General features: G+C 47.2%; 2 protein-coding genes across 2 annotated transcripts in view; both read left to right on the top strand.

Annotated features, from left to right (window-relative positions):
• Positions 1–10,437: 10,437 nt before the first annotated feature.
• On the top strand, positions 10,438–18,612 carry LOC103604873 (m7GpppX diphosphatase-like). Its single transcript, XM_008589451.1, has 5 exons — positions 10,438–10,460; positions 10,677–10,848; positions 15,179–15,292; positions 16,628–16,738; positions 18,215–18,612. Exons 1-5 carry the CDS (start codon positions 10,438–10,440, stop codon positions 18,479–18,481), a joined length of 687 nt encoding a protein of 228 aa, XP_008587673.1. The 3' UTR covers positions 18,482–18,612.
• Positions 18,613–19,610: 998 nt separating this feature from the next.
• Positions 19,611–25,557, top strand: part of ST3GAL4 (ST3 beta-galactoside alpha-2,3-sialyltransferase 4) — a 47,206-nt gene continuing 41,259 nt past the window's right edge. Inside the window, exon 1 of the mRNA XM_008589449.1 lies at positions 19,611–19,696. Within this exon, the coding sequence (XP_008587671.1) occupies positions 19,646–19,696 (51 nt within the window). The 5' untranslated portion in view covers positions 19,611–19,645. The remainder of the gene's footprint in view (positions 19,697–25,557) is intronic.

The following is a 25,557-nucleotide window of genomic DNA, read 5'->3' as shown; positions in this document are numbered from 1 at the left end:
CTGGGCCTGCACATCTGGGTCAAATAAGCTGAGACTGGCTCATCATAACGAAGGGAGAGTAAAAGCCACAGACTGAGCCATAGAAATGACCTCATCCTGTAGAAGTCATCAGCAATGGCTGGAAAGCAGTCTTGTTTGAACATGTGTATGGGAAGGAGAGCAGACTGTCTGTGGTTTGCATTTTTATGTTTCATATGCAGCAGCATTTTCCTGGGGATTTGGCTAAGCTAGCTTTGGCAGAGAGAGGAGAGGCAGCTGCTCATAACTTTCTTTTAGATAGCCCTGCCTCCCATCTCTGAGAGCAACTGGGCTTTTGGGTCCAGGCTGGGGATAAGGGGTGGCTTTATTTATTGGGGAAGGCCTTGCAGGAGATCCTCAGGGTCTTGGCAGACAGGACAGAGCTATCCTAGCCAGGGGCACACCAGCTTGCTTGTATGAGCCGCAGAGAGAAGAAATGTGTGGACAGGGCTGCTGTTCAGCTGGGATGCATTGGTATGGCCATTTTTGCTGCTAGCACAATTGCTGTAAATAATGAGCTGCTGCCCTGAGCCTCAAAAGGGCTCCAAACACCACCACCAGGCCCCTCTTCTGGGAACTTCCACCTTACCCTATGCCTCCCTTCCCACGATCTAACACTGTCATACTTCAGGCAGGGAGTGGTACCACAAATGTAGGTAAAACAGCCTTTGTTCTCTGATTTGAGCCAGTCAGTCAGGAGGAGGGTTCTCTCCAGTTCCTCTGTTCACCCCCCGAGAGCCTGTTCTCCCACAGCGCAGCATCTGGCTACAGTGTTAGCCAGTGAGGCCATCCTCAAGTAGTCCTCCGAAGTTTCGAGAAGTGGGGCTCTCCTTCCTGCACTCTGCAGGAAGCATCAGCACAAGCATCCTAGTTGTCATCTTTGCATGCTCTGGCTCATTTCCATACCCACTAGTCTGCAGCCCCACTCACTATGGCACCTCATTATGCTGCTGGCTTGGCTGACAGCTGTTCGTGTGTCTCCGGGAAGGGTTGGAACTATTTGTGTTTCTCCTATCTGATAGGGCTGCTTTTGGAAAACATGGCTGCAGCACAGGTTTCTTACGAAAAGGCCTGACAGAGAATGGTCCTATGGAATAAGGAAAGGGAGTATCTTGTAGAGGAGCCAGGCTGCCTGAGTTTAAATTCCAGCTCTGCCACTTACTAGCTGTGTGACCTTGGGCAAATTACTTAACCTCTCTGGGGCACAGCTTGAAGAGATGGCTTATTTTTCTGTTTTTAATATATTTATTACACAAGTGATCCATATTTGTTTTAGAAAACTTATATCAAAAAAATTTTTTTGGATTACAATTGCATATAGCTTTACCACCCAGAGATAATCTCTCTCAATATCTCAAGAGTATGTCCTTTCAGACTTTTTCTCTTTGTGCTTATGTGTGTACAGTTGCATGTACACACACTCTCTTAAAAATAAAATGGCACACACCACGCCAAGGGTTGCGATCCCCTTACCAGTCACGAAAAAGGCAAAATAAATAAATAAGTAAAATAAAATGGCATTATAATATATATTCTCTTTAATACATTGTACTGTGAGAGCCTGATCTGTGTCAGGTGCTGTTTTAGGTACTGTACACAGTATACACAACAGAGTTCCTGCTCTCAAGGAGACTGTTCAGCTGGAGGAGATGGCCCTTAAAGAACAAGCAAGTAAATATGTCAAGTGGCAATAAACAGCTAAGAAGATAAATAAAACATTGAATGGGAGGAGTTGTTTGGGGACATGGGCTTCTAGTTAAAAGGGGGACAGCTTGAATGCTTACCTGCTTCCTTTAAAACCCCTTCTAACAATGGCCTTAAAGGAATAGCCTTTAAGATTAAGATTAACCCATAAAGATTAAGAGGAAAGTAGAGGAGACAGCAACTGTTCAGACCTAGGAAGCAAAAGGAAGGAGGTAACTGACTTAACAGATGTGAGGTGAACCTGAGTAGCAGTGCCTCCTCTCAGGCTCCACGTGACTGGAAGCTTTTCCTTCCTCACCCTGGCAGGAGTGTGGAGAATAGGTGTTTGGAGACCTTAAAACAGAGGCACTGGAGGGGTCCAGGTACAGTGGAGGGTGGGGTCATGGCTCTGACATGTGGAGGGATTTGTGGAGGTTTACATATTGTGTTGATATGACACGCTGACAGCCCCCAGCTGCTGTCCTTCCTCATCACCAGAATACTGTCAGCTAGGCTCATGACTCCGTTTACGAAATTAGAAGGTCACCTGTGGAGAATCTGACCAGTTCAAGAGAAGACTCAAACCCTTGAGGCTTCTATAATGCAAGGGAACAGCTGACCACCGTAATGTGAAGCTCCAGGTGACCACGCCTATGTCTACAGAGCCACCTGTGAGCTTTATAGTGCTCTAGTCTTAAATATGAACAAGTGGACAAGCAAGGGTGACAAAATTTGAGTAAAGACTCAGTTGAAAAAGAAAAGAAAAAGAAAGAACCTTGGAAAAGACAAAAGTATGCAGGGAGGAAAAAATTTTAAAAACTATCTTTAATCTCAGAAAAATTATGCTCTATCAAATGCATAAGGACAACATACTATCAATAAGGATTTTTTAAAAGCTCTTGGAAATGAAAAGTTAGCAGAAATGAAAAATTAAAAAATAGAATAGAAGATGAAGTTGAAGAAAATTTCCTTAAAAGTAAAGCAAAAAGACAAAGAGATGGAAAATGGAAAAGATAAAAAAAATTGGACAGTGAATCGAAGAAGTTAAATATTCAAATAGGTGTTTCAGAAAGAAAAAGTAGAGAAAATGGGGAAGAAAATGATCAAAGAAATAATTCAAGACAATTTCCCAAGACTGAAGAACATGATTTTTGAGAATGAAAGGACCCAGCAATTACCAGGCACAATGGATGAAAATAAACCCAGTCTGAGACACATCAGCTCGATCAGAATGTTGGAGACAGTGAGAAAAAAAACAGGCCACATACAAAGGACTGGAAATCAGAGTGACCTCAGACTCCTCAACAGCAGCATTCAGACTGTGAGGGTCATTGCTTTCCATCCTGGAATTCTTTAGCCAGATTCTTAATTTAGTGCGACAACAGAGTAAAGACACTGTCAGATATTCTAAGTCTGAACATTTATCTCCCTTGCACCATATCTCTGGAAGAAACTTGAGTTTGTGCTTTGGCTCAGTAGTTCTTGCTGTGTGGTCCCTGGACCAGCAGCGTCAACATCACCTGGAGAGATGCAGATTCCCTGGCAGTAGCCCAGACTTCCTGAATCAGTGGTTCTGTTGCACACTGAAGATTTGTGGGGCCTTTTTGCTGATAAATGTTCTTTATTTACATTTAATATGTTGATTAAAATGTCCAACTTTTACATACAGCAAATAGAAATTTAAGATTCACAATGTATGAGTCTGGCTGGTTAACTCAGTTGGTTAAAGCACAGTGTTGCTAACACCAAGGTCAGGGGTTCCAATCCCACAACCAGCCAGCCACCACAAAAAAAAAAAAAAAAAGATTCACAATTTACAGATTTGATAATTCTGTACTGTTAACAATAGTTACAAGAGACGTTTTAATCCTCTTGTCTGGAAAACTTTATTTTCAAAGTACATTTTTTTTAAATCTTAACTGATAGAAAGTTTAGCTTTAAGAACACTGTGTTTATTTCCATTTTAATGTTATATATGCAAGCTGATGCATATATTTTTCAAAGTAGGTATACCTTAGTGATAAAACATCAAATGGTGCAAACAGTTCTTTTACTGAGCAAGGCACTCAAACAATGCTAAAAGTATTAAAGTTGCATTTCTGTAGTCCCTTGTTACATTTACATAGCAGATTGCACAGGCAAAATTATTTCTTTTTTTTTAGTATAACTTAAAATTATTTTTAGTTGACAAATAATAATTGTATATAATTTATGGGGTTTGGGCAGCTTGTTTCCTTTTCATGCTATAGTGCAACTTTGAATGCCTTGCCTACTGATCTACTTGATAAATTATTTAAGAGAACTGAAAATATGAATGTGGCTTTTCTAATGAATATTCCAAGAATTAAGTTTCGGTAATAATGCCAGACTGAAGTTTGAGAACTACTGCTTCAGCAAAATAAGGACAAAAACATGAAAGAGGAAGATCGCAGATACAAGAAACAAGGGACCCAGCCCAAGAGAAAGGGGAAGGGAATCTGTCCCTAGGACTGTGGTGCATGGAAATCCCAAGCCCAGCTCTGTACTGGGGACAACTGCTGGAGCAGGCCAGAGGCTCTGGGAAGACACATTGCTCATGTGCCTGATGAGTTTTAACACATCAAGTAGAGATTTATATAAAAAGGAAGAGAATTTGGGGATGAATTAGTTACAAGTTTATGGAAAATTAAGCAAGTAAAAATAATTTCTAATTTCATACACCAAAAATTGTGCTGAAAAGGAACAATAATCATAGTCTGCTGTTCAGCAGTGAACAGTATTTACATCATAATAGTGTCAGCATTGAATACTGATTTATCCAAAATTGTGATATGGTTGTACTGTGCAGATGGGGTACTAGGCAGTATCTGTGTACACATGTGTGTTTGTGCGCGAGTGTGTGCTTGGTAAAAGACCAGTAAAAAAAGAGCCAAATCCGGGCCGGCCCCGTGTGGCACTGGGAGCACAGCGACGCTCCCGCCACGGGTTCGGATCCTATATAGGACTGGCCGGTGCGCTCGCTGGCTGAGCGCGGTGTGGGCCACACCACACCAAGGGTTGTGATCCCCTTACCAGTCACACACACACACACACAAAAAAGAGCTAAATCCTTATAATGAGCAGTCAATAAGTAACAGTACAACTGGAAAGTCAAGAAGGAATAAGATGTAAAAATATAATTTAGAACTATGATAGTACATAACCAAGGACGTGCATGGCTCGAAGAGTTGAAAGTGGTGCCTTTAAGGAACTGGAAATCAAGAGCATGGAGGAGCAGGAGCAGAAAAGTGCTTTTAAAAAGCATCATTTGACTATAGCTTATGTGTAAATCCAACTTGAATTAAAAATACAAGCAAAATTTTGTTGTTTGTTTTTGTTTTTGACAGCTGGCTGGTATGGGAATTGAATCCTGGGCCTTGGTATCATCAGCACCATGCTTGAAGCAACTGAGCTAAGCAGCTAACCTTGACCACTTTTGTTGGTCTTTTTTTTTTGGCAGCTGGCCAGTATAGTGATATAACCAACTGAGCTAACCAGCCAGCCTGAAAATACAAACAAAATTTTAAAAAGCATGACAGGTAGGGGAGCTTTGTAAGGAGTGTCAAGGAAGTCCTCTTAATACATTGTGAACATTTTCCATGGATGAGCTCTTGAGGGGTTTAAGAATGCCAGCGGAAGAGCATGGTGGGGGAGTTCTTGTTGCTTCTGTAGCAACAGGGTAAAGGTTTGGGGCCGAGGGGTTGCCAGGTACTGTTCATCCTGAGCAGATATCTCCCTCAAGTCAACTTACTAGATGGCACTTGGCAGAGAGAGAGCCCAGCTAGATCATTAGGCCTCATCTGCTGACGTACTGTGCACAAAGACGTGGCTGTCACTGTGGTGCTGTGGATGGAACCCAACCCTGAGCCAGACAGTGCTTCAATCTGCAGTGCTGTGCAACTTAAGGGATCACCCTGGGCTCTGTGCCTCAGTTTCCTTGCATATAAAATGGGATCATGGGGCCGGCCCGTGGCTCACTTGGGAGAGTGTGGTGCTGATAACACCAAGGCCACGGGTTTGGATCCCGTATAGGGAGGGCTGCTTAGCTCACTGGGTGAGCGTGGTGCTGACAACACCAAGTCAAGGGTTAAGATCCCCTTACCAGTCATCTTTTAAAAAATAAATAAAATGGGATCATAATAGTACCCACACATGTTGGTCATGAGGAACAAACGAGTTAATGTGTGTGTCAGGCTTAGTGCCTAGTACATCTGTTTGCAATTTGAGCTAAGGTTCAAAGGCACCTTTTTTTCTTTTTCCTTTTCTTTATTTTTTTATTAGTGAGCCACCGGGCTGGCCCTTGTGACACCTTTTTTAACTTTATATTTTGAAAAAATTTCAGTCCTACAAAAAAAGTTGTAAGAATAGTACAAAGTACTCCCTTATAAAAGCCCTTCACCTATTTTTAACATTTTCCCACATTTGCTTTTTTACTCTCCACATATACATATAATAATAATTATTATTATGAACATGGATATAAAAAGGGTGAAATGATCAACTTTGTGAAATTGTCAATTTCAGGAAATTTTACATTTATGCAAAACTATTATGTACTGCAGTGTCCATTATTAAATTACGCTAGTTGCTTCAATGCTGTGTTTAAAGGAGGACTCCTGTCCCGCCCGTCTGGGATCTAATCCAGCCCCTTCTGGTATGGGGATCTGCACCCTTGACCTTGGTGTTGTAACACTTTTTTTTCTTTTTTACTGACCGGTAACGGGATCGCAACCCTTGGTGTCGCGCCTGTACCGGGGACCGGCAACGGGATCGCAACCCTCGGTGCTGCGCTCGCACCATGCTCAGCCAGTGAGCGGGAACCGGTCTCCACATGGGATCCGAACCCTCGGCGGGGGACCGCTGCCGCGCTCCCAAGCAGTGCACCCTCCAGTGCACCACCGGGCCGGCCCGTAACACCGAGCTTTAACCAATTTAGCTAACTGGCCAGCCCTCTTTAGTCTCCTTTAATCTGGTTCAATTCCTCAGCCTTTCTTTTGTCTTTTCCTAACTTTGACACTATTGAAGAGTTACAAAGCCACCTGTTTTATAGAATGCTCCTGGATTTTGGTTTGCTGATATTTTCTTGTGATGAGATTTAGGTTATGCATTTTTGGCCGGAAGACCACATCCCGTCAAGAGGCACATGATGTCAGGTTGTCCCATTAGGAATGATGTTAACGCCCATCACTTGGTGGAGGTGGTAGCCTTTTGCTGCTGTAAAACTACTTATTTTCCCTTTGTAATTAATAAGTAATCTGTGATACTTATGAGACTGTGCATGTATATCCTGTTTTGCAGCATATTTTTACCCAATGTTTTGAGTGTTTATCGAGCATTGACTCTTGATCAAACTACTCCTGAAGTTCAGCTGCAGTTCAATATCTTGATTGGCTTTTAGGTAAGAAACAGAGTTTGGTTTTTTGGCTGTCAATGAGAAACTTAGCTTTAGGAAATATATTGGTTTTTATTAAAGAGGTTTTATTCCATTTGGGACAAAAATCCTCTTGAGTTTAAAGTCATTTGTTCAGTGAGTATTTGTTGATTGCTTACTGTAAGCTAGGTGCTATTCCAGGTGCTGGGGCTAAATGGTTAAAAAAACAAAAAAAGACCAAATCCCTCTATTCCTAGAAGTTACATTCTAATGGGGGAATTAGATGATAAATGTGTATTCTATTATTAAGTGGTGAGAAGTGAAGAAAACACGAGCCACTGAAGGAGATAGAGGGTCATGAGGTTAGTGGGGCTGTTCTAGCAGGGGCTGCTGAGCCTGAGGAGCTGCCCTTACAGCAGAGGCCTGAATGAAGAAAGGGAATAGTGTGGATCCTCCAGCAGGAGGGCCTGCCTGCAGTGGGCACCGCTAGTGCAAGCAAGGCCCAAAGAGGGGCGTGTGCCTACCTTAGTGGGACAGCAAGAAGTTAGTGTCGCTGGTGCAGAGGCAGCAAGGGGGAGAGTGGTAGTAAGTGAAGTTGGAGAGAAGGCTGGGGCAAGGTGGCCAGGGGCCTTGTAGAGCATGGTGGGAAGCCCTGGCCAGGGCTTCAGGTGGTGGTCTGAGGGAAAATGGGCCCCTGAGGAGTGACTCGCTTGGGTTGGGGGGGTTGCGGGGTCTGAGAGTATCGCAGTGGGTTTCCTATATCCAGGCAGGAGATTCTCAGGAAAGGAAGGACAGCAGGAAGTGAGCAGTTGGAAAATAAATGCCTTTGGATTTTCTCCTTGCTGCCAAGGGTGGGAGGCAGGAGGGGGCTGGCTTGATGAGTTGCCTGTTTTCCCTGCACCCTGGGTGGTGGGGGCAGGTCTTTGACAACCCTTGGCAGAGACAGGCATGCTGCGGGCCCAGTGACTTGCTGATCTGGACCAGCCAGAGAGCCCCAGGCTTTGAGCCCAGGGCTGTGTGTTCATTGCCAGCAGAGTTAGTCTGTTCTCTAACATCAGCCTTGCCCCTGTTCCTAGCCAGTCTCTCTCCCACTCTGAGGGAGTTCCACTGCTACAGCTTTTCTCCTCACTGCCTAACTCAGGCAAGGAGAATAAAAGCAAGCATTTGTGGAGTGCTTTTCCTTATGGGGACCACTTTCTAAATGTTTTCCATCTGCTAACTCATTTAATTCTCACAGCAACCCTTTAAGGTAGGTGCTGTTATTATTAAGGCTGAAGCAACAGAGAGGGTTGGTCACTTACCCAAGGATACACAGCTAATCAGTGCAGAGCCAGGATTTGTACCCAGGCTGATTGGCTCTAAAATCTCTGCTCTCATTCGCCAAGCTACGCTACAGATATGGGATTTTCCTCTCGTCCACTGCAAGGGTCAGGGTGGAGCCATTTGATCTATTTCAGGCAGTTTTCTGCCTCTTGAGATCTTGATGTGCTTGACCTCTGATCTCTGACGTATGACCCTGGCTATTAGATAGTGAGGAGGAGTGAGAAGCGAGAAACTTTGTTGCTGCTGCCTGCAGGGTTGTGAAGAGGCCTTTGTGCCTCCCTTTCTGGGTCACATCCAGGGATCCTCAGGAATTGGGTGACATTTATTTAGTGCCTCTAGTGATGTAGATGACATATTTTGTTTAATGTTAACAACAACTCTGTGAGGCAGATTTTATGACCACCCTCTAACAGGTGATGAAACTGAGACACTAAGAGGTAAGTCACATGCTCAGGGTCCCAGTAAGGAGAGTCATATGCCCAAAGTGGGTCCAGTGTCTGTGTCTTCCCACCATGCTGCTTTGCTTCCAGAGCTGATGGACTGGGACGTTGGAAGCTCACCAGTAGTCATGTGCTTGGTAGGTCATCCTTGTACACCCCACTGGGCTTTGGAAGAAGAAAGTGGGCCATTAGGCAGGCCGCTGTGTTGAAAGAGCATTGATTTTAGGGTAGAAGGCCTCTGTTAATCTAGCCTTTGCCACATCTCACAGCTTGATGCTGGGCAAGTCTTTAAATCCCTGTCACCCATTCACGTACTTGTGAAAGTGGAATTAAAGCCACCTGTATCCTCAGACCAATTATGAAAGGATAGGTTGGTGGTTCTTAGCTGGGTCTTGAGGTATGTTTGTGAGTATGAGAATTTCCTGGGGTGTTAAAATGTACCTGATGGGTTTCTCCTCTTTCTGGGGTTTCCTTGGGAGAGCATATCTGAATCTTAGTTTAGGGAGGCAGAGGGGGGAGATAAGTCTTTTGAGAAACATCTTAACTGATTTTCAAACACCATTTTCCTTTCCTGCCCTTAAGATCTGTGCTGAAACACTATATACAAATGTTAGAGTAATGACAACGTTTGTACCAGATGTTATTAAAAATAGGGTAAAGGAGGGCCGGCCCCGTGGCTCACTCGGGAGAGTGCGGCGCTGGTAGTGCCGAGGCCGTGGGTTCGGATCCTATATAGGGATGGCCGGTGCGCTCACTGGCTGAGCATGGTGTGGACGACACCAAGCCAAGGGTTGCGATCCCCTTACCGGTCAGAAAAAGAAAAAAAAAAAAAAATAGGGTAAAGGACTTAACCAAAACCAGGTGGTGTTGGACCAGGACACTAGCCTAGAGTCTGTTTACGAAAACTACAAGGTTTACTTCTGATTAAAACCATGGTTCTCAACTGGGGACAATTTTGCCCCCGAGGGGACATTTGGTAATGTCTGGAGACATTTTTGGTTGTCACAACTGAGAGGAGGGTGCTACTGGCATCCAAGTAGAGGCCAGAGATGCTGCTAAACATACTGCGATGCACAGAACAGTCCCACAACATAGAATTATCCAAACCAAAATGTCAATGGTGCCAAGGTTGAGAAACACTGGATTAAAAATAGCCAGCACTTATGTAGTGTTGATTATCTGCCAGATATTGTTCTATGTGCTTCACAGGTAATTAACTTGCTTAATTCTCCCTGCCTTATGACACAGGAGCTATTACTATCGTCTTTTGGCAGATGGAGAAGTTAGGGCACAGAGAGGTTAAATAACTGGACCAAGCTCCCAGCCAGGGCCAAGGTCCTACTTGGAGTGAGTGAGGAGCAGGCAGAGCCAGGACTTGAACTTAGATAGCCTGGCTGCATAGTCCATGCCTTGAACCACTGTGTTATGCTGCACTGCCCCTCCTTAAGGGGCTACTTGGCTTTAAATCACATTTTCACTTTGAGTCCAGAAAGCCACAAACCTAGAGATCTGGCAGTACGGGAGAGTTAGAGACCTTCCATTCCTGTGTCTGGAAGATGGAGGGGAAGGGCCAGGGCTAGCACGATGAGGGACCCAGTGACCTACTGGTGAAAACCTTATTTCCCAAGTTCTGAGTGTGGCTCAGCTCATGAGTTTAATGGCTCAAGGTGCCTTGTGGGAGTGGATCAAGGTGCATAGAACCCCTTGGCCTTTGGCTCCCCTTGTGAGGGAATCAAAGCTGGGATGGGAGTCATCTCTTCACCATGGTGCCTGTGGGCACGAGAGTGGGACTGACTGCACAGACAGTGGGTTTTGCTTCCCAGTCATGGCCTGTGCTGTGTTGTTGCAGATGTCAAGACGACCGTGGTTTACCCCGCCACAGAGAAACACCTGCAGAAGTACCTGCGCCAGGACCTGCACCTGATCCGAGAGACGGGAGATGACTACAGGAAAATTACCTTACCCTACCTGGAGTCCCAGAGCCTCAGCATCCAGGTGATTGGCCACTGTGTCTCAGGCATGGAGTGCTCTTCCCATGGCCGGTTTCTCTTCCTACAAGCTGTTGGGGTCCTACCTGGGGCCAGGCACTGTGCTAGGCATTGGGGTGGGGGGTGGTGCAGCAGAGAGTGCATTGGACACAGTCCCTGCCTCATGGAGCTTACATCCTGTGTGGAGCAAGACAGAACACAAGAATATACGATCTGTGAAATTATGAGAAAAATGGACAGGATAAGTGGGACAGGAAGACCTGGGTGAGGCAGTTGCTGTTTTATATAGTAGGACAGTAAGATCAGGCATCACAGATAAGAGAATTGACCCTGGTCTTGGGCCCTATCTGATGAGCTTGGGCATGCCACCGAGGCTCTCTGGGAATCTCAAAGCAATCCAGTCTGTTGGAAGGATTTGTATCTGTTCTGCAATAGCCCTGATGCAGTCTCAGAATGACTGTGCCTTCTTCAAGGGCTTGTGATTGGGTAAAAACTGATGCTGGATCTGGCCCACCCCAGTCCACTCTTATTTCTGGTTTCATCTGCAGCAAACCAGCCTACAAGAGCTGAGTCTCAGAGTAAAAAACTTCCTCCTCACTCAGTCCCCCTTGCATTCATTTCACAGAAGGCAGGACCCTGTTGTCCCTGAGAGCTTGGCGCAGAGCCTCCATTCATGGGTTGGCAGAGTCTTATGACTGGGTCAGATGCAAAGCCATTTAGCTCAGAGATTCTAACTTCTCCTTGGGCCTAGGCCCAGTGCCAACCAGACAGAGCTTCTGCCTGGAATTGGCCCAGTGTGAATACTCAGAGTTAAATGTGATTGATGCTTATTGATGAGCCTTCTCTTTATCTCTCAGTCTTGTTCTCTTTGAGCATTTCTCACGTACTGTCACCAAGATTCAGGTTTCTATGGTGGAGAGTCTTCTAGTATGGGAAACTCACAGCTATTCCTCCTTGGGCCAGAAAAAGGGAGGGTATGCTTGGGTGGGAGAGCATTGCAAGGTGAATTGTACGTGGGAAGAGTAAGGAAAGGGAGGTTGGCAGGGCCTGTGGGAACGAACAGTGTCTCCCTGGGAGGCCTGTGTGCTGACAGCCCTCTTCCCTAGCATGGTTATTAGCCATGGTCTCCCTGTGCAGTATTTGCACAAGGTTCCTCTGGCTCAAGCTGGCTTGATTTTTCTTTCTTTTTTTTTTTTTTCTGGAGAAGTCCCAGCACTTATTCTGTCTTCTAAGTTGAAAGAAAATATGTGTCCATCTTCCTAGACAGCTTCTGCTGTTCACAGTCCTAGGGGAATCTCCACAAACATGTGTTGTATTATGCTGGTTGCACATATCTGTGATTCAAGAGAGGAAGCTCCAGTATAGTTAGTGTGAGTCGTGTATATACCTTGTTATACATCATTCTACAGTTCCATTAGGAAAATAATACAACAAAAACTCTACCACTGTTCCAACTCCTGATTAACATGAACATTTGTATATTCTTTCTTGGCTATTTCTAGCAAATCTACAAGCACTCGGCTTAATGGGCAGCAGTCATTATATTTATTGAGCATCTGCTGTGTACCAAGTCCTGTGCTGGGCTCTGGAGGTCACCAAGTTCATGAAACCTTGATGACGCCCTCCCAGTCTAGGAGGGAAGATAGGCATTTGGACAAATGATTGCAATAGTGGGATAAGCAGTCTGGTGGTCTGTGCGAGCTACAGTGGTGATACAAAGGGGGAGTGATGAGCTCAGACGGTGGAGACTTCATGGGGAGGGCTTCCTCCCAATGGGTGTTGAGAGACAAATAAAAATGTACCAGGTGGATGAGGCAGAGGGCAAGTCCAGAGGCACAGAGAGCTGGAATCATCTGATGCAGCTGGGGAGTTCTCTGGGGTGTTGGGTGCTGGAGGGCCAGAGGAGACAGCACTGAGAAGACAGGCAGGGGCATGTGGACTTGGTCCAGGAGTTCCTGAACCTTGCCAATCATCTTGATTTCCTGGAGAGATTCTTATAAATACAGAGCATGGGGCCCTATTTCATATCTGTTCATCCTGATTCTTCAGGGAGTAGAGCTGAAAATTGTACATTTTAAAAAATCTCTCTGATATTTGTAATGATCATCAGGTCTGAGAATGATTGCCATAGGCAATGAGGGTCCCCTAAATGGTTTTAAGCATGTGGGTCATGTGGTCAGATTGACAGAGTTGGGGGGGCAGTGAGGGGGAGTAGAAGCAGGAAGACTAAAAACCAGTGCTGGTCTGAAGCAAGGTAGGGGCCATGGGGGAGGATTCAGAAATGATCTCACAGGTGGGTCTTCATAAGGCTTAGCAACTGGCTGATACGGAGAGGTGAGGGAGGAGCTTGGGTGATGAGTGGATAGCAGGAACATTCATTAAACAGGACATGGGACGTGGACAGAGGCGTGGGTTTATGTGGAAGACAGGGAGTTCCTGGGATTAGTTGAGCAGTTACTAGGAGTCAGGAACTGTTCCCAGCATTTTACGTGCATCACCTCATTTAATCTTCACAGCAGCCCTTTTGGAGACGGGACTCAAGCCAGGCAGTCTGTCCCCAGTGTCTTTGCTCTTAGCTAGTGACACTATTTGGCTTCTCAATTTTGATATACTTACGACTTTCCGGTAAGAATGCCCAGTAAAAAATACAGTGGGCTTCCTAGATCTGACATGTTTGAGATCACCCAGCTAAAAGCATGCACTTGTGAGTCATCCTATCAGGCGTAAGCCTCGGCACAGCGTTTGGGGTCTCATTCTGCTGTCTAGGGGCAGTGTGACATTGTCCTTAACTTCTGAGCCCCGACTTCCTTGTCTGGAAAATGTGACTAAGTGCCCCTCCCTCCTAGGTTGTGGAAATTGAGGAAGCAACTGCCGGGTGTCTTCCAGACCTCTCCCAGGAAGTGCACCACCAGGCTTCTTGGGAAGGGCCCCTCTTTTGTGGTGGAGGTGACCAGCCTGTAGGTCTTGTCAGTGGGTCTGGAGCCCTATGAGCTGAAACGCCTCCCTTGGGTAGTTGCAGGAGACCTAGAGGCCCAGGTGTTTCCAGGAAGATGCCCTCTGCTTCCTCCACTTCCACCCCAGCCGAGAGCCGAGGATGCAGGGTGCTATGCTCAGCCCTCCAGGTTCAGGCTATGAGGTATGCAGACCCTAAGCCAGTCCCCCTTGCCTTCGGTGACACTGCCTTTGCCAGTACTTCTGGGAGTGAGAAGAGGACTGTGATGGTCTGGCTGTCGGTTCCCTGGCCTCCCTGATCCTGCTCCCCTTCCTCTGTCAATGAACTTGGAGACCCTTTTGAATGCTAGAGGAAGGGGCAGCAGCCACTCCCCTCTCTGGTTTTCCAGCAGGTTTCTCTCTCAGGTGTAGGGCAGAGAGTTCACAGTCCTGGAGGGGATTCACATTTGCAGAGGGCTCTTAGAGCTAGGCGAAGGAGAGAGGAGCCAGGGGTGGCTGTGTCTGAGCTCTGTGAGCACAGGGGTCTTAGCCTTACCTTTCTGCTATCTGGCTTCCTCAGAAAGGCTGGCCAGGATGGACCGTAACTGTAAAGTGACATCCTTGGGGTCCACACAGAGCCTGTGGAAGGGTCCTCTGAAGCCTGTCAACAGCAGCTGATGAAAGGGTGGCCCAGAAGCCCAGGATTGCCATGGAAGGTCTCAGTGAGATCGCCATCTCCCTATGGCTTTGGATTCGGCTCTGTCATGTGGGGCCAGTTTCAGTGGAGGCTGCTCACACACTGCTGTCTACGAGGGCTACAGGTGTACAGAGGTGCTGAGCCACCACTGAAGAGAATCCCAGCAGGTGGGGACCCACACATGTTAACTTATAGAACCAAAGGCTTTCACTGCCTTGGCGAGTAGCTGGCTCCCTTTACAGAAGGAAACCTCTGTGCCCTCAGCCCTGAACCTGACTCTGCCTGCCCCATGGTCAAATTAAATGGTGAATGAAGTGAAATGGGGTCCATGGAGACAGCTCTGCCCCCATGGCCTGTGGGCAGTGGAGGGGCTCACTGCTGTGGGGTAGAGACTGACCCCATAACAGAGTGTGAGCTCCATGCTGAACAGGAGAGACTGCAGAGACTGCCCAGTCCAAGCTGCAGAGCACCTTGTGCTGACTGCAGTGGGTGGGTGTCAGCTGTGGTGGGAGAGGGAGAGATCTCTTCTGGATGCCCAAGATCAGACTCTTGGGAACAGGGCAGCCTGAGTGTAGATCCCCTGAGCTTTGCGGCCTTAATGGCTTGGTTGTCCTTCCTAGAGACCCCAGAGAGCTTACCTAGCCCAGTTTGGGGAGTCACCCAAGGGATGGTGCATGGATTTGTGACCAACCTCCTTCCCTCCTTCCAGTGGGTGTATAACATTCTTGACAAGAAGGCTGAAGCTGACCGGATTATTTTTGAGAACCCAGATCCTTCTGATGGCTTCGTCCTCATCCCTGACCTCAAGTGGAATCAGCAGCAGGTAAAGATCTGGTCTGTGACCTCCCTGCTCCAGTTGCTGGACTCCTTTGACCTGCCCTTCTTTCTCACGTTAGCCTTCCTCCCTAAGCAGATTATAATTAACCAACAAGGTGTGGCCTTAGCTCTCCATGGTGATGGAGTGAATACCTGTTGTACACAAATGCTTTTGTTTTAATGGGTCAGCTTGAAGCCCTTTCTGGCTTTCCTCCCACCCAAGAAGTGAGGTGGGTTGATGTTTGTGTTTGTGACTACATGGGCCATTCCTTAGCCAGCCAGTGCCTCATGCTACCACCTTTGCTTCCAGCAGCACCTAGAGCCCTGAGGGTGGAGTGTTTACAATCTCTCTGCCACCCTCAACTCCAGCAGATCCGGGTAGGCCCACTTTCTGAAGCATTGGCCGGCAGCAACCATGGCAACCAACCCAAGGAGCCTCTACATGGCCTGAGCTGCAGAATAGGTTTCTAGTAGTCCAGACTTCTGCTCGAGCCTCTCAGCTACCTCTTCCCTGGCCTCCAAGTGCCTCTGCTGCTCACTTTCTGAGGAGCAGGTTTTAGAGGAACCATTTTTACTCACAGGTGTCCCTTTCCAGTTCTCTGTGGCCTCTCCTGTACTTCAGTCACTTTATGTCTTATAACACAGTTACTTACATACAAGGGTACCTCAAAAAGTTCATGGAAAAATAAAATAAAAAGATAACACAGGGCCGGCCCGGTGGCGCACTCGGTAGAGTGCGGCGCTTGGGAGTGCAGCGGCGCTCCTGCCGAGGGTTCGGATCCCATATAGAGACCAGTCCGCTCACTGGTTGAGCGCGGTGCGGGCACGACACCGAGGGTTGCGATCCCGTTGCCGGTCACGGTACGGGCGTGACACCGTGGGTTGCGATCCCGTAACCGGTCACGAAAAAAGACAAAAAGGAAAAAAAAAAAAGATAATACAAATCTTTGCATGAACTTTTTGAAGTACCCTTGTATATGCGATTAGACTGTAAACTCTTGGAGGGAAGGCATTGTCCTTGACTCTTTCTTGACACCCCCCACCCCCAGCTCCTGACCGCTCTGTGGAGTGAATACATAGATACTCCTATATGATGTTCTTTAGCAGGACCACACAGAAGTCCTATTCCTTAGACCGTCCCACTCGCCCTGGGGACATGGATGCCCATATTGCCTGGGGATCAATGGCTGTGGGTCTCTTGGGTTGGCTGTGCCTGGCACCACGGGCCTTGGAGGTGGGTGCTTCCTGGCATACATGGGAATTCCAGGATTGGTAGCCTCCCTGGCTCTCTCCCCTGCTGAGCCTGGAGCTGCCCTCTGGTTTCTTACCCGTCTCCATGCAGCTCGATGACCTGTATTTGATTGCCATCTGCCATCGCCGGGGCATCAGGTCACTTCGGGACCTTACTCCAGAGCACCTGCCGCTGCTCAGGAACATCCTCTGCCTGGGGCAGGTGAGTTGTTTCGCTGAACCATGTTGAAGCACAGAGAAATTATACTCAGATTCCACTGTGTTCCCGGCCACTTTCCTCACACTTCCCACAGTCCATCTTGGAAAAGGGCTTCTCTCTGGATGTCAGTCTCAGGAACCCTCTTAAGGCTCTTTAGGTTGATTCACAAGGCCTTTGATCCCTGGTCCTGCCTGACCCTCCAGTTTTACTTTCAGCCACCTTTCCTCACCCGTACACTTGCCTTCCCCCGCCTTTCTCTGTAGGTCCCATTGAGATGCCCATCCACCCTCCACTCCATAGACTCTTGTCCTCAAGTCCCAGCCCCTCTCACCCCAAGATCACCTGTCTTGTTTGTGACCACTACAACATGCCAGACAAGTTTCTTGGGCACATGACTGGCGTGTGTGTGCTTCCTTGTCTAGATTGAGGGCAGACTGAATTCTGTAGCACCTGTTATTCTATCTGGGATACTTATTGAATTGAGTGAAATTTTTCTCATTTTTGGAATGACTTGTTTCTGTCCTCAAGCAGCCTCTGGATACTAGAGACAGTAGAGAGGGTGGCCTCTCGGGGTGATACTCGGCCAACACTTTGACCTGCCTTGGTAGCTTGGGCAGCCTCTCCCTGGCAGGCCAGCTGTGCTTATCCCAGGAAGCCCTCTGGGTGCCTTGGCCCCGGTCCCACCCTGCTGCACCCTCCCAGGCGTGAGCTGCAAAGGCAGCATACAATTCCAGGATGTATTCTGAGCTCACCTCGGGGTATAGTCTTTTCTTCACCTCTGACCTCCCCAGGGATTTACCCACAATAGAGATCAGAGTCTCCTCAATTCCAAGACCTGGAGCCTCCTGAAGGTGGAGGTTGGTAGAAAAAGACCCACCTCTGAGCAAAGGTGGAGGTGGGTGAAGGGAGCGAGGGCCCAAGTCAGTGCTTTACTCTTCTGCAGGGGGTCCACTGCAGACTTCCCTGGGCTTGTCTGGGAGCAGCCCTTCCCATACAACCCCGACACCCTTTCTTTTTCACCGAGTTCCTAGCATGGCTCCATCTCCATGGTCTCTAAGCTCCACCCTGTTCTATGCTAAGAGAGAGAATGAAGCTTCCTCTTACCTGCTTCATGATTTATTAAGTGCTTATAACTCATCCAGGGGAGGTTCCCATAATCTTGAGAATCTGGGGCCTGTCCTCAAGCACTGGTACTTCCTAGATTTCCAGCAGCAATTGTTTGAGGAAGCCAGTGTGTATCCAGTTTGGGTTGGAGAACCCTATCTGCTTCCTTTGGAGGAAGGAATCTGGGCTTGGCTGCTGTCACCTGCATGTGATTTTCTGATCTGAATCAAACAGTGGGCAGAGAGCTACTTGGGTTTTTATTAGCTGTTCCAGGCTAGACTGGGGTAAAGACGGGTGCGGGGTCTACATAGGGGTGTGGCACCAGCTTGCGGACAGCATGATGACCTCTTTCCTACCACTTCCCTTTCTCATCAGGAAGCCATCCTGCAGCGCTACCAGGTGAAGGGAGACCGCCTCCGTGTGTACCTGCACTATCTGCCCTCCTACTACCACCTGCACGTGCACTTCACTGCCCTGGGCTTTGAGGCCCCTGGCTCAGGGGTGGAGCGGGCTCACCTGCTAGCTGAGGTGATCGAGAACCTGGAGTATGATGCCACATACTACCAGCAGCGCACGCTCACCTTCGCCCTCAGGGCTGATGACCCCCTGCTCACTCTCTTGCAGGAGGGCCAGCCAAGCTGAGTCACCATGGGGAGAAGAGCACAGAGGGATAGGATTTGGGGAGGTGGGATTTTTATCTCCAACTGAATTTTTAAAAATGTATTTTGTACTTGCTTCCTCCTAGTATGTGAATAAAGTACTGGGCTCATTCAGTGTGGACTGAGAGCGTGGCCTGGGGAGGTGGGTGATGGGGGAGAGTGGGCGGGCCGAACTGGTGTGCAGGTCTTGAGAAGGGTAGAAAGTCTCAGGGTGGTGGCCTTACCTCGGCTGATGTGTGAGAGCTGCTCTAGAAGGGTGCCGAGGGCTTCCTCCAAATCCCTGTGCTCCCCACCTCTGCTGCCTTTCTTGTCCTGCATCTGTGCCTCTCCCTGCTTGCACTCCTTCCTGTTCTGTTGCCATGTGTCCCCACCCCACCTTCTCTTCCTCCCCTCACCACTCAACTCTCCTTTGAGGAATTCCCCCAAAAAACCAAATGCAGAACTTCTCAGGAAATAATCAATAGAGTTTTTTGTTTTTTTGTTTTTTTTTTAAAAGATGACCGGTAAGGGGATCTTAACCCTTGACTGGGTGTTGTCAGCACCACGCCCAGCCAGTGAGGGAACCGGCCATCCCTATATGGGTTCCGAACCTGTGGCCTTGGTGTTATCAGCACCACACTCTACCGAGTGAGCCACGGGCCGGCCCATCAATAGAGTTTTTGATGTCACTTCCTTCTCTCTGCAGCACTGAAGTCACACCTCCCCACGTGAGTCAACACTGTTGACAAACTTGTTGTTGTCAAGGATGGGGAATTGATGCCTGGAAGTGGGAGGGTTTTAATAAGAATCAGATGATGCAAGCCCAGACCGCATGACTTTGCCTCTGTTATTTGGTCAGTGAGTCCTTGGCCTTGAGTTTATTATCTAGGCAGGAAGACAAAACAGACTCACATGGAGCAGCCAGAGATCAAGTAAAAAACAGTCTATCAGCAGAGGCAAAATGATATGATTGCAGTTGAGTACAAAAGCTGAGGGGGCTCAGGTTCAAGGTGTGATCAGCACAATAGATTCATAGAATCTCAAGGCCAGAAGAGACTTCAAAGTGTCAGAGGTGGATGAACAGTTAGGGAGCTGTCAGGGCTTATCTGGAAGGTTGCTGCAGCAGCAGCAGGGGCATGGGCCTGCATGTGAATGAGGAGCACACAGGATGAGCATGTCACACTGCCAGAGAGGGTCTGGCATTTGCTACTTCATCAAGGTAGGCCTGCAGGTGTTGTGCCTTGCTTGGGAAGTTCTCTCAGGGTAGGCAGGATGCTGGGCTCTTGAGTGGTAGCAGGAGGAAAGCATGAGGCAGAGAGGGGTGGCTCTCGCTCTGCATCCCCTGGCCTGAGAACCAGGAGGCCTGGATTCAGAGCCTAGCTCCATCCACTTGCCACATGTTTGTTGAACACATCATAGATGAGGCACTGCCCTAAACCCTTGCTAAATGGTAAACAAACAGCCAGAAGTCTCTGCTTCCTTGAGCTGACATTCACCCCATAACATGGGACAAGGCATCCTGAGCCTGTTTTGTGTTTTGTTTGCAGGTGGCCAGTATAGGAATCTGACTTCTTATTTTTCATAAGCCTGTTTCTTTACCTGTAAAATGGAGCAATGATGAGGGTCCCATGAAATGAACTGCTATATAAGTGCAAAGTGTCAATGATGGTTGGTTTTAAGCATGGATTTGCTGAGCCAGACAGGCGTTGGAAATACAGACATGACCAAGACAAATTGCTACTCTTGAGTCTTCGTCAGGGTTTGGGGAAAGCAGACAAGCCAACAGTGACACGTAGGAAGTAAAAGAGGCAATGCGTGGGAAGCTACCTTGACGAGTTGCGCAGGAGAGGCTGGTAGAAAGCGTGCTTTTGGACTCTTGGAGTACTCGGCAGAGTGACTAACCCAGTGCACCTCTAGCACGTGGTGGCTGGGCTGCCTGGTAGGAGCCTCAGTGGAATGAGGCCTCAAGGGTGATGAGACCAAAGAGGCTGGGCTCTAGGAGCCACAGCAGAGGGGTGGTCCTGTGTGCTGGAGATCGCCCCAGGTGTCTTAATTGCTGGCCCTCACCTGCGGGCTGGAGCAGTGGCAGATGTCACCCCTCCCAGATAAGCCCTGGATGGCTTCACACCCCTAACACTTGGCCTACTTTCTTTCTGGCTTGGTTGGAGAAGGAAAGAAGCAGTTGGAGGCATGATTGCTATTGTTCCTTTGTTTCTCTCCCTGTGATCCAAAGTTTCCTAGTAGAGCAGAATTGCTGAGTAGTCTCTATTTGTCAACATGAAACTGAGAAAAATAACAGTCAAGCTCTACTTGGCTTGTCCCTGTTGAATACAGATTGTTGTGAGGCTGCCGCACGGAAAAGGAACCAGAACACCCAATTGAGAATTTAAAAGGGGAGTTTTATTGGCCGGCCAGTGACTGTCCCTCCAAGAAAAGTCTTGGAAGGGAGCAGCCCTGAATTGAAGTTTAGAGGGATTTTTTATTTTATTATTTTATTTTTATTTATTTATTATTATTATTCTTTTTAAAGGATGACTGGTAAGGGGATCTCAACCCTTGGCTTGGTGTTGTCAGCACGCCGCTTAGCCAGTGAGCCAACCGGCCATCCCTATATGGGATCCGAACCCATGGCCTTGGTGTTATCAGCACCACACTCTCCCGAGCCACTAATTGACAAATAAAAATTGTATATATTTATGGTACACAACATGATGTTTATATATATATATATGCACACATTATGGAATTGATAAGTTAAACTAACTAATGTATGCATTACTTCATACTTATTTTTTCTAAGGTGAGAACATATAATTGACAAATAAAAATTGTATATATTTATGGTACACAACATGATGTTTATATATATATATGCACACATTATGGAATTGATAAGTTAAACTAATTAATGTATGCATTACTTCATACTTATTTTTTCTAAGGTGAGAACATATAAAATCTACTCTGAGCAATTTTCAAATATACAAAACATTGTTATTAACTATAGTCACCATGTTGCATAATCTACTGAATTTATTTCTCCTGTCTATTTTTTTAAATCTATTTCTCTTGTTTAACTGAAAGTTTGTATCCTTTGACCATTTCCCCAATCCCACCCCTTGCCCCACCCCTGCTAACCACCATTCTGCTCTGTTTCTCTGAGTTCGATTTTCTTAGATACCACATATAAGTGAGACCATGTAGTTTTGGGTTTTTGTTTTTGTTTTTTGTGCTCTAGGCTAAAATTTGATTATTGTTAGCCAAGTGACAAATATAAGCAAAGGCCCAGAAGTTAGGGCGACCACTGCTCAGTATGGCTGGGACTTAGAGCTAAGCTTCTAGCATGGGACACACACATACAATTAGGACACCAGCCAGTTTTCATTCAGAACCATGATAAAGAAATGCAAGCCAAGACTAGAGGAAATTCCATAATGTTCTGTTCCTCCTATGCTTGGGAAGCACAGTGGTCTGATGGCTCCTGCATAGAATCTGCACCATAACCAAGAATTATCTTGGGCAAGTTATGTAACTGCTCAAAAAATAGGAGTGATAATAGTGTCTTCCCCAGAGGGCTTTTGTGAGGATTAAATAAGAGGATTGTTTGGGACATGTTAATCACTCAGTAAATGTTAGCTGCTATATTTCTGCTGTGAGAGTGACCAAAAAGGATCTAACTAGAGATATTTGGGCTAAGTATTTGCTGTGGTCTGAATGTTTGTCCCCTCTGCCCCCCCACCTCTGCCAATTTATATATTGAAGTCTGACCCCCAAGGTAATGGTATTAGAGGTGGGGCTTTTGGGAGGTGATTAGGTCATGAGAGCAGAACCCTCATAAATGGGATGATTAGTGCCTTATAAAAGAGACCCCTCATCTTTTCCACCACATGAGGTTATAGTAAGGAGACAACTGTCTGTGAACCAGGAAGTACCTGCTGGTGTCTTGATCTTAGACTTTCCAGACTCCAGAACCAGGAGAAATGAATTTCTGTTGTTTATAAGTCACCCAGTCTATGGTATTTTGTTATGGGAGTCCAAACAGACTAAGACAATATTAAAAATAACTTCCTAGGGGCCGGCCCATGGCTCACTGGGGAGAGTGTGGTGCTGATAACACCAAGGCCACAGGTTCGGATCCCTGTATGGGGATGGCCTGTTATCTCACTTGGGAGAGAGTGGTGCTGACAACACCAAGTCAAGGGTTAAGATTCCCTTACCAGTCATCTTTTTAGATAGATAGATAGGTAGATAGAAAGATTAGATAGATAGATTAGATAGATAAGATAGATTAGATAGATAGATTAGATAGATAACTTCCTGATTAGAAGAGGTGTGAAATCCTAAATTCCTGATTAGAAGAGGTGTGAAATCCTAAATTCCTGATTAGAAGAGGTGTGAAATCCTAGATTATGCAGTAGAGGCATGGCAACCAAGAGATTTCAAGGAAAAAAGCAAGCCACAGACTTTCTGTGGTTAATTGATTGTGGCCCCAAACAGAGGCAGAGGCTGTGTGCAATGACTTCTTAGGATCTCTTCCAACCTAAAGGTTCCTGAAATGCATTTCAGCCTTGGCCTACTGGCAGATTTCTAACATTACAAGAGTGTTGTCCTCTGCTATTGAGAACCCTGCGAATGCCACAGCTCCATGGTCCAGCCACATAAATCTGATAAAAAAAAGGAGATGAAAATACCATGCAGAGTTGCTATTTTCAAAAGAATCTTAGATGCTGGATTAATTTCTTCCTCAAATGGCATCTTGCTGTTTCCTCCTCCTGGTGGGCAGGATGCTAATGGGGCACATGTGAAGAAGGACAGGAGCCAGAAGCCTGTGGGTACATTTGTCAAGCAGCTCCATGCTGCTGCCCACACCCTCTCCTGCCAGGGTGGAGCTAAAGGGCCGTTGCTTCCCAGTCTAGAAGCACCTTCCTCTTCCCATCCCATTTTCTCCTCTGTCTCCTTCCTTTACTCCGGAGTTTCCTGTGGTTGCCTCAGCAGGGCTGTCCTGCCACTTCTACCACTGAAGAAACAGCATTACTAAAAGGGAGGCAGAGGAACTGGGATTGGTGGTGGCATCGCTTGGAAGAAGATCTGTTTTTCTTTATATTGTCTTGGCGTACCCTTGGCACAACTAACCTCCAAGAGGAACAGTCCCCCACAAGCCAAAGCCCTGCTTGCCCATCACATTGCCTCTTGCTGAGCAACTCATGATGTCCTGTACATGGGCCACAGGGGTGCAGTGGAGTTGGGAGGGGCTCCAGATGGCTGCAGAACCAAGTGACTGGGATCAAAAAGCACCAGAATTGCTTCCCTCCTGCCCCACAGATGATAGGCCTTCCAGGCAGTGAGCTAAACTTCTGGCTGTGCTCAGAAACTGGAGGGGAAATATCATGAGTCAGCGCAGTGTGGCCTGAAAGAAGGCAATCAGAATTTCAGTTAGCTCTGGGCACCCAATAACCAGGTCTGGGATAAGCTGGGGGAGGGAGAGGGGGAGGAGGAGAGACCTAAATACTGCTTATAGGTTAGAAGAGGCATTCCACCTGCATAATAATAGCGCACACTCACTTATATATAGTAGGTTATACTTTCAGAGCAAATTCACATCCATTACCTGATTTAATACCAACAGTAACCCTTTTAATAAGCAGTTATTTCTCTTTTTTTTCTAGTAAGAAAACTAAAGCTACTTAGTGGCAGAGGTAGAGTTGAAACTTAGGTCTCCAGGAGAAGAGGTTGGTTCTTAAATTCAGTTTTCTGCAGTGTGACGTGTACACAGTTCACAGCAAGAATTGCAAACTGTGTTTAGATGTAGTTCATCAAAGACACAAGTTCAGAGACTGGGCTGATTCTTGGATCAGCTCTGCCAGACTGACCTAGTCACTTAGGGCAATTACTTGCTCTCTCCAGGCCAGTTTTCCTATCTGTAAAACGGAGGATAGTACTTCTTCCTCATGACTTGGGCAGGGACTTAATTCCTGTGTTCTTTATACCCAGTTCAATTCCAGGCCCAGAGACGAAAGGAAATAAATATTTGTTGAATGAATGGTTGACTGACAAAGCAAAAGATACCATTTAAACAAAATTAAGTTAGGGCCGGCCCGGTGGCACACTGGAGAGTGCGCTGCTTGGGAGCGTGGTGGCGCTCCCGCCGAGGGTTCGGATCCCATGTGGAGACCGGTTCCCGCTCACTGGCTGAGCGCGGAGCGGGCGCAACACCGAGGGTTGCGATCCCGTTGCCGGTCAGTAAAAAAGACAAAAAGGAAAAAAAAAAGTTAAGTTAGACACTGGTGAAATGCCAAACAGCCTCTGCCCATGCTGGGTATGACTTAGGATGGAACACAGTCACCTGTGGGAGAACTTGGAGGTGTGGACTGTCTTCACTTTGCTCATGCATCAGGAAGCTGAGTTAACGGGTTCTCAACAGATAAGCCCTCCAGTTGCAGCTGAAGGCAACTGAGCTGACACTTCTCTGCACCCCCTTGCACTTATACTGTCAGTTACTCATGCTCTGCCCTTGGTCACATTCTCTTCTGCCTTATTCTTGAACAGTCATTGTGAGCCTTCTTTCTGTAGCTGGATAGTGTGCTTCCTGGGGACAGGGACCGGGTCTGACACTTTCCTTGGAGGCCTTGGTGCCCTCAGCAACTGGCTGTTCACACCAGGGGCTCAGTAAACACTATGCTGACCTCTGAAAGGGACTGTCCTGGGAGGCTGTGGATTGTACTGCTGGGCGACTTCTGGACTGTTCTCCTTCAGCCTGGACAGTTCCCAGGTTTGCTTGAGGGATGCCTGGGCCCAAGGAACCAGGGTCAGGGGCCTGATGGGGTTTTTCCCTGGAGACAGGACGCACCTTCAGTAAGGAACTGAAACTAAGAAGCTTTCTGAGTGGGCCGGCCCGGTGGCGCACTGGAGAGTGCGCTGCTTGGGAGCTCCCGCGGAGGGTTCGGATCCCATGTGGAGACCGGTCCCTCTCACTGGCTGAGCGCGGTGCGGGTGCAACACCGAGGGTTGCGATCCCGTTGCCGGTCCCCGGTACGGCACGACACCGAGGGTTGCGATCCCGCTGCCGGTCAGTAAAAAAGA

This window comes from Galeopterus variegatus, unplaced genomic scaffold (genome assembly GCF_000696425.1).
Source record: "Galeopterus variegatus unplaced genomic scaffold, G_variegatus-3.0.2 Scaffold5455, whole genome shotgun sequence".
NCBI classification, from domain to species: Eukaryota; Metazoa; Chordata; class Mammalia; order Dermoptera; family Cynocephalidae; genus Galeopterus; species Galeopterus variegatus.
Note: the sequence above shows the minus strand (reverse complement) of the source record. Positions and strands in the feature narration are given on the sequence as shown.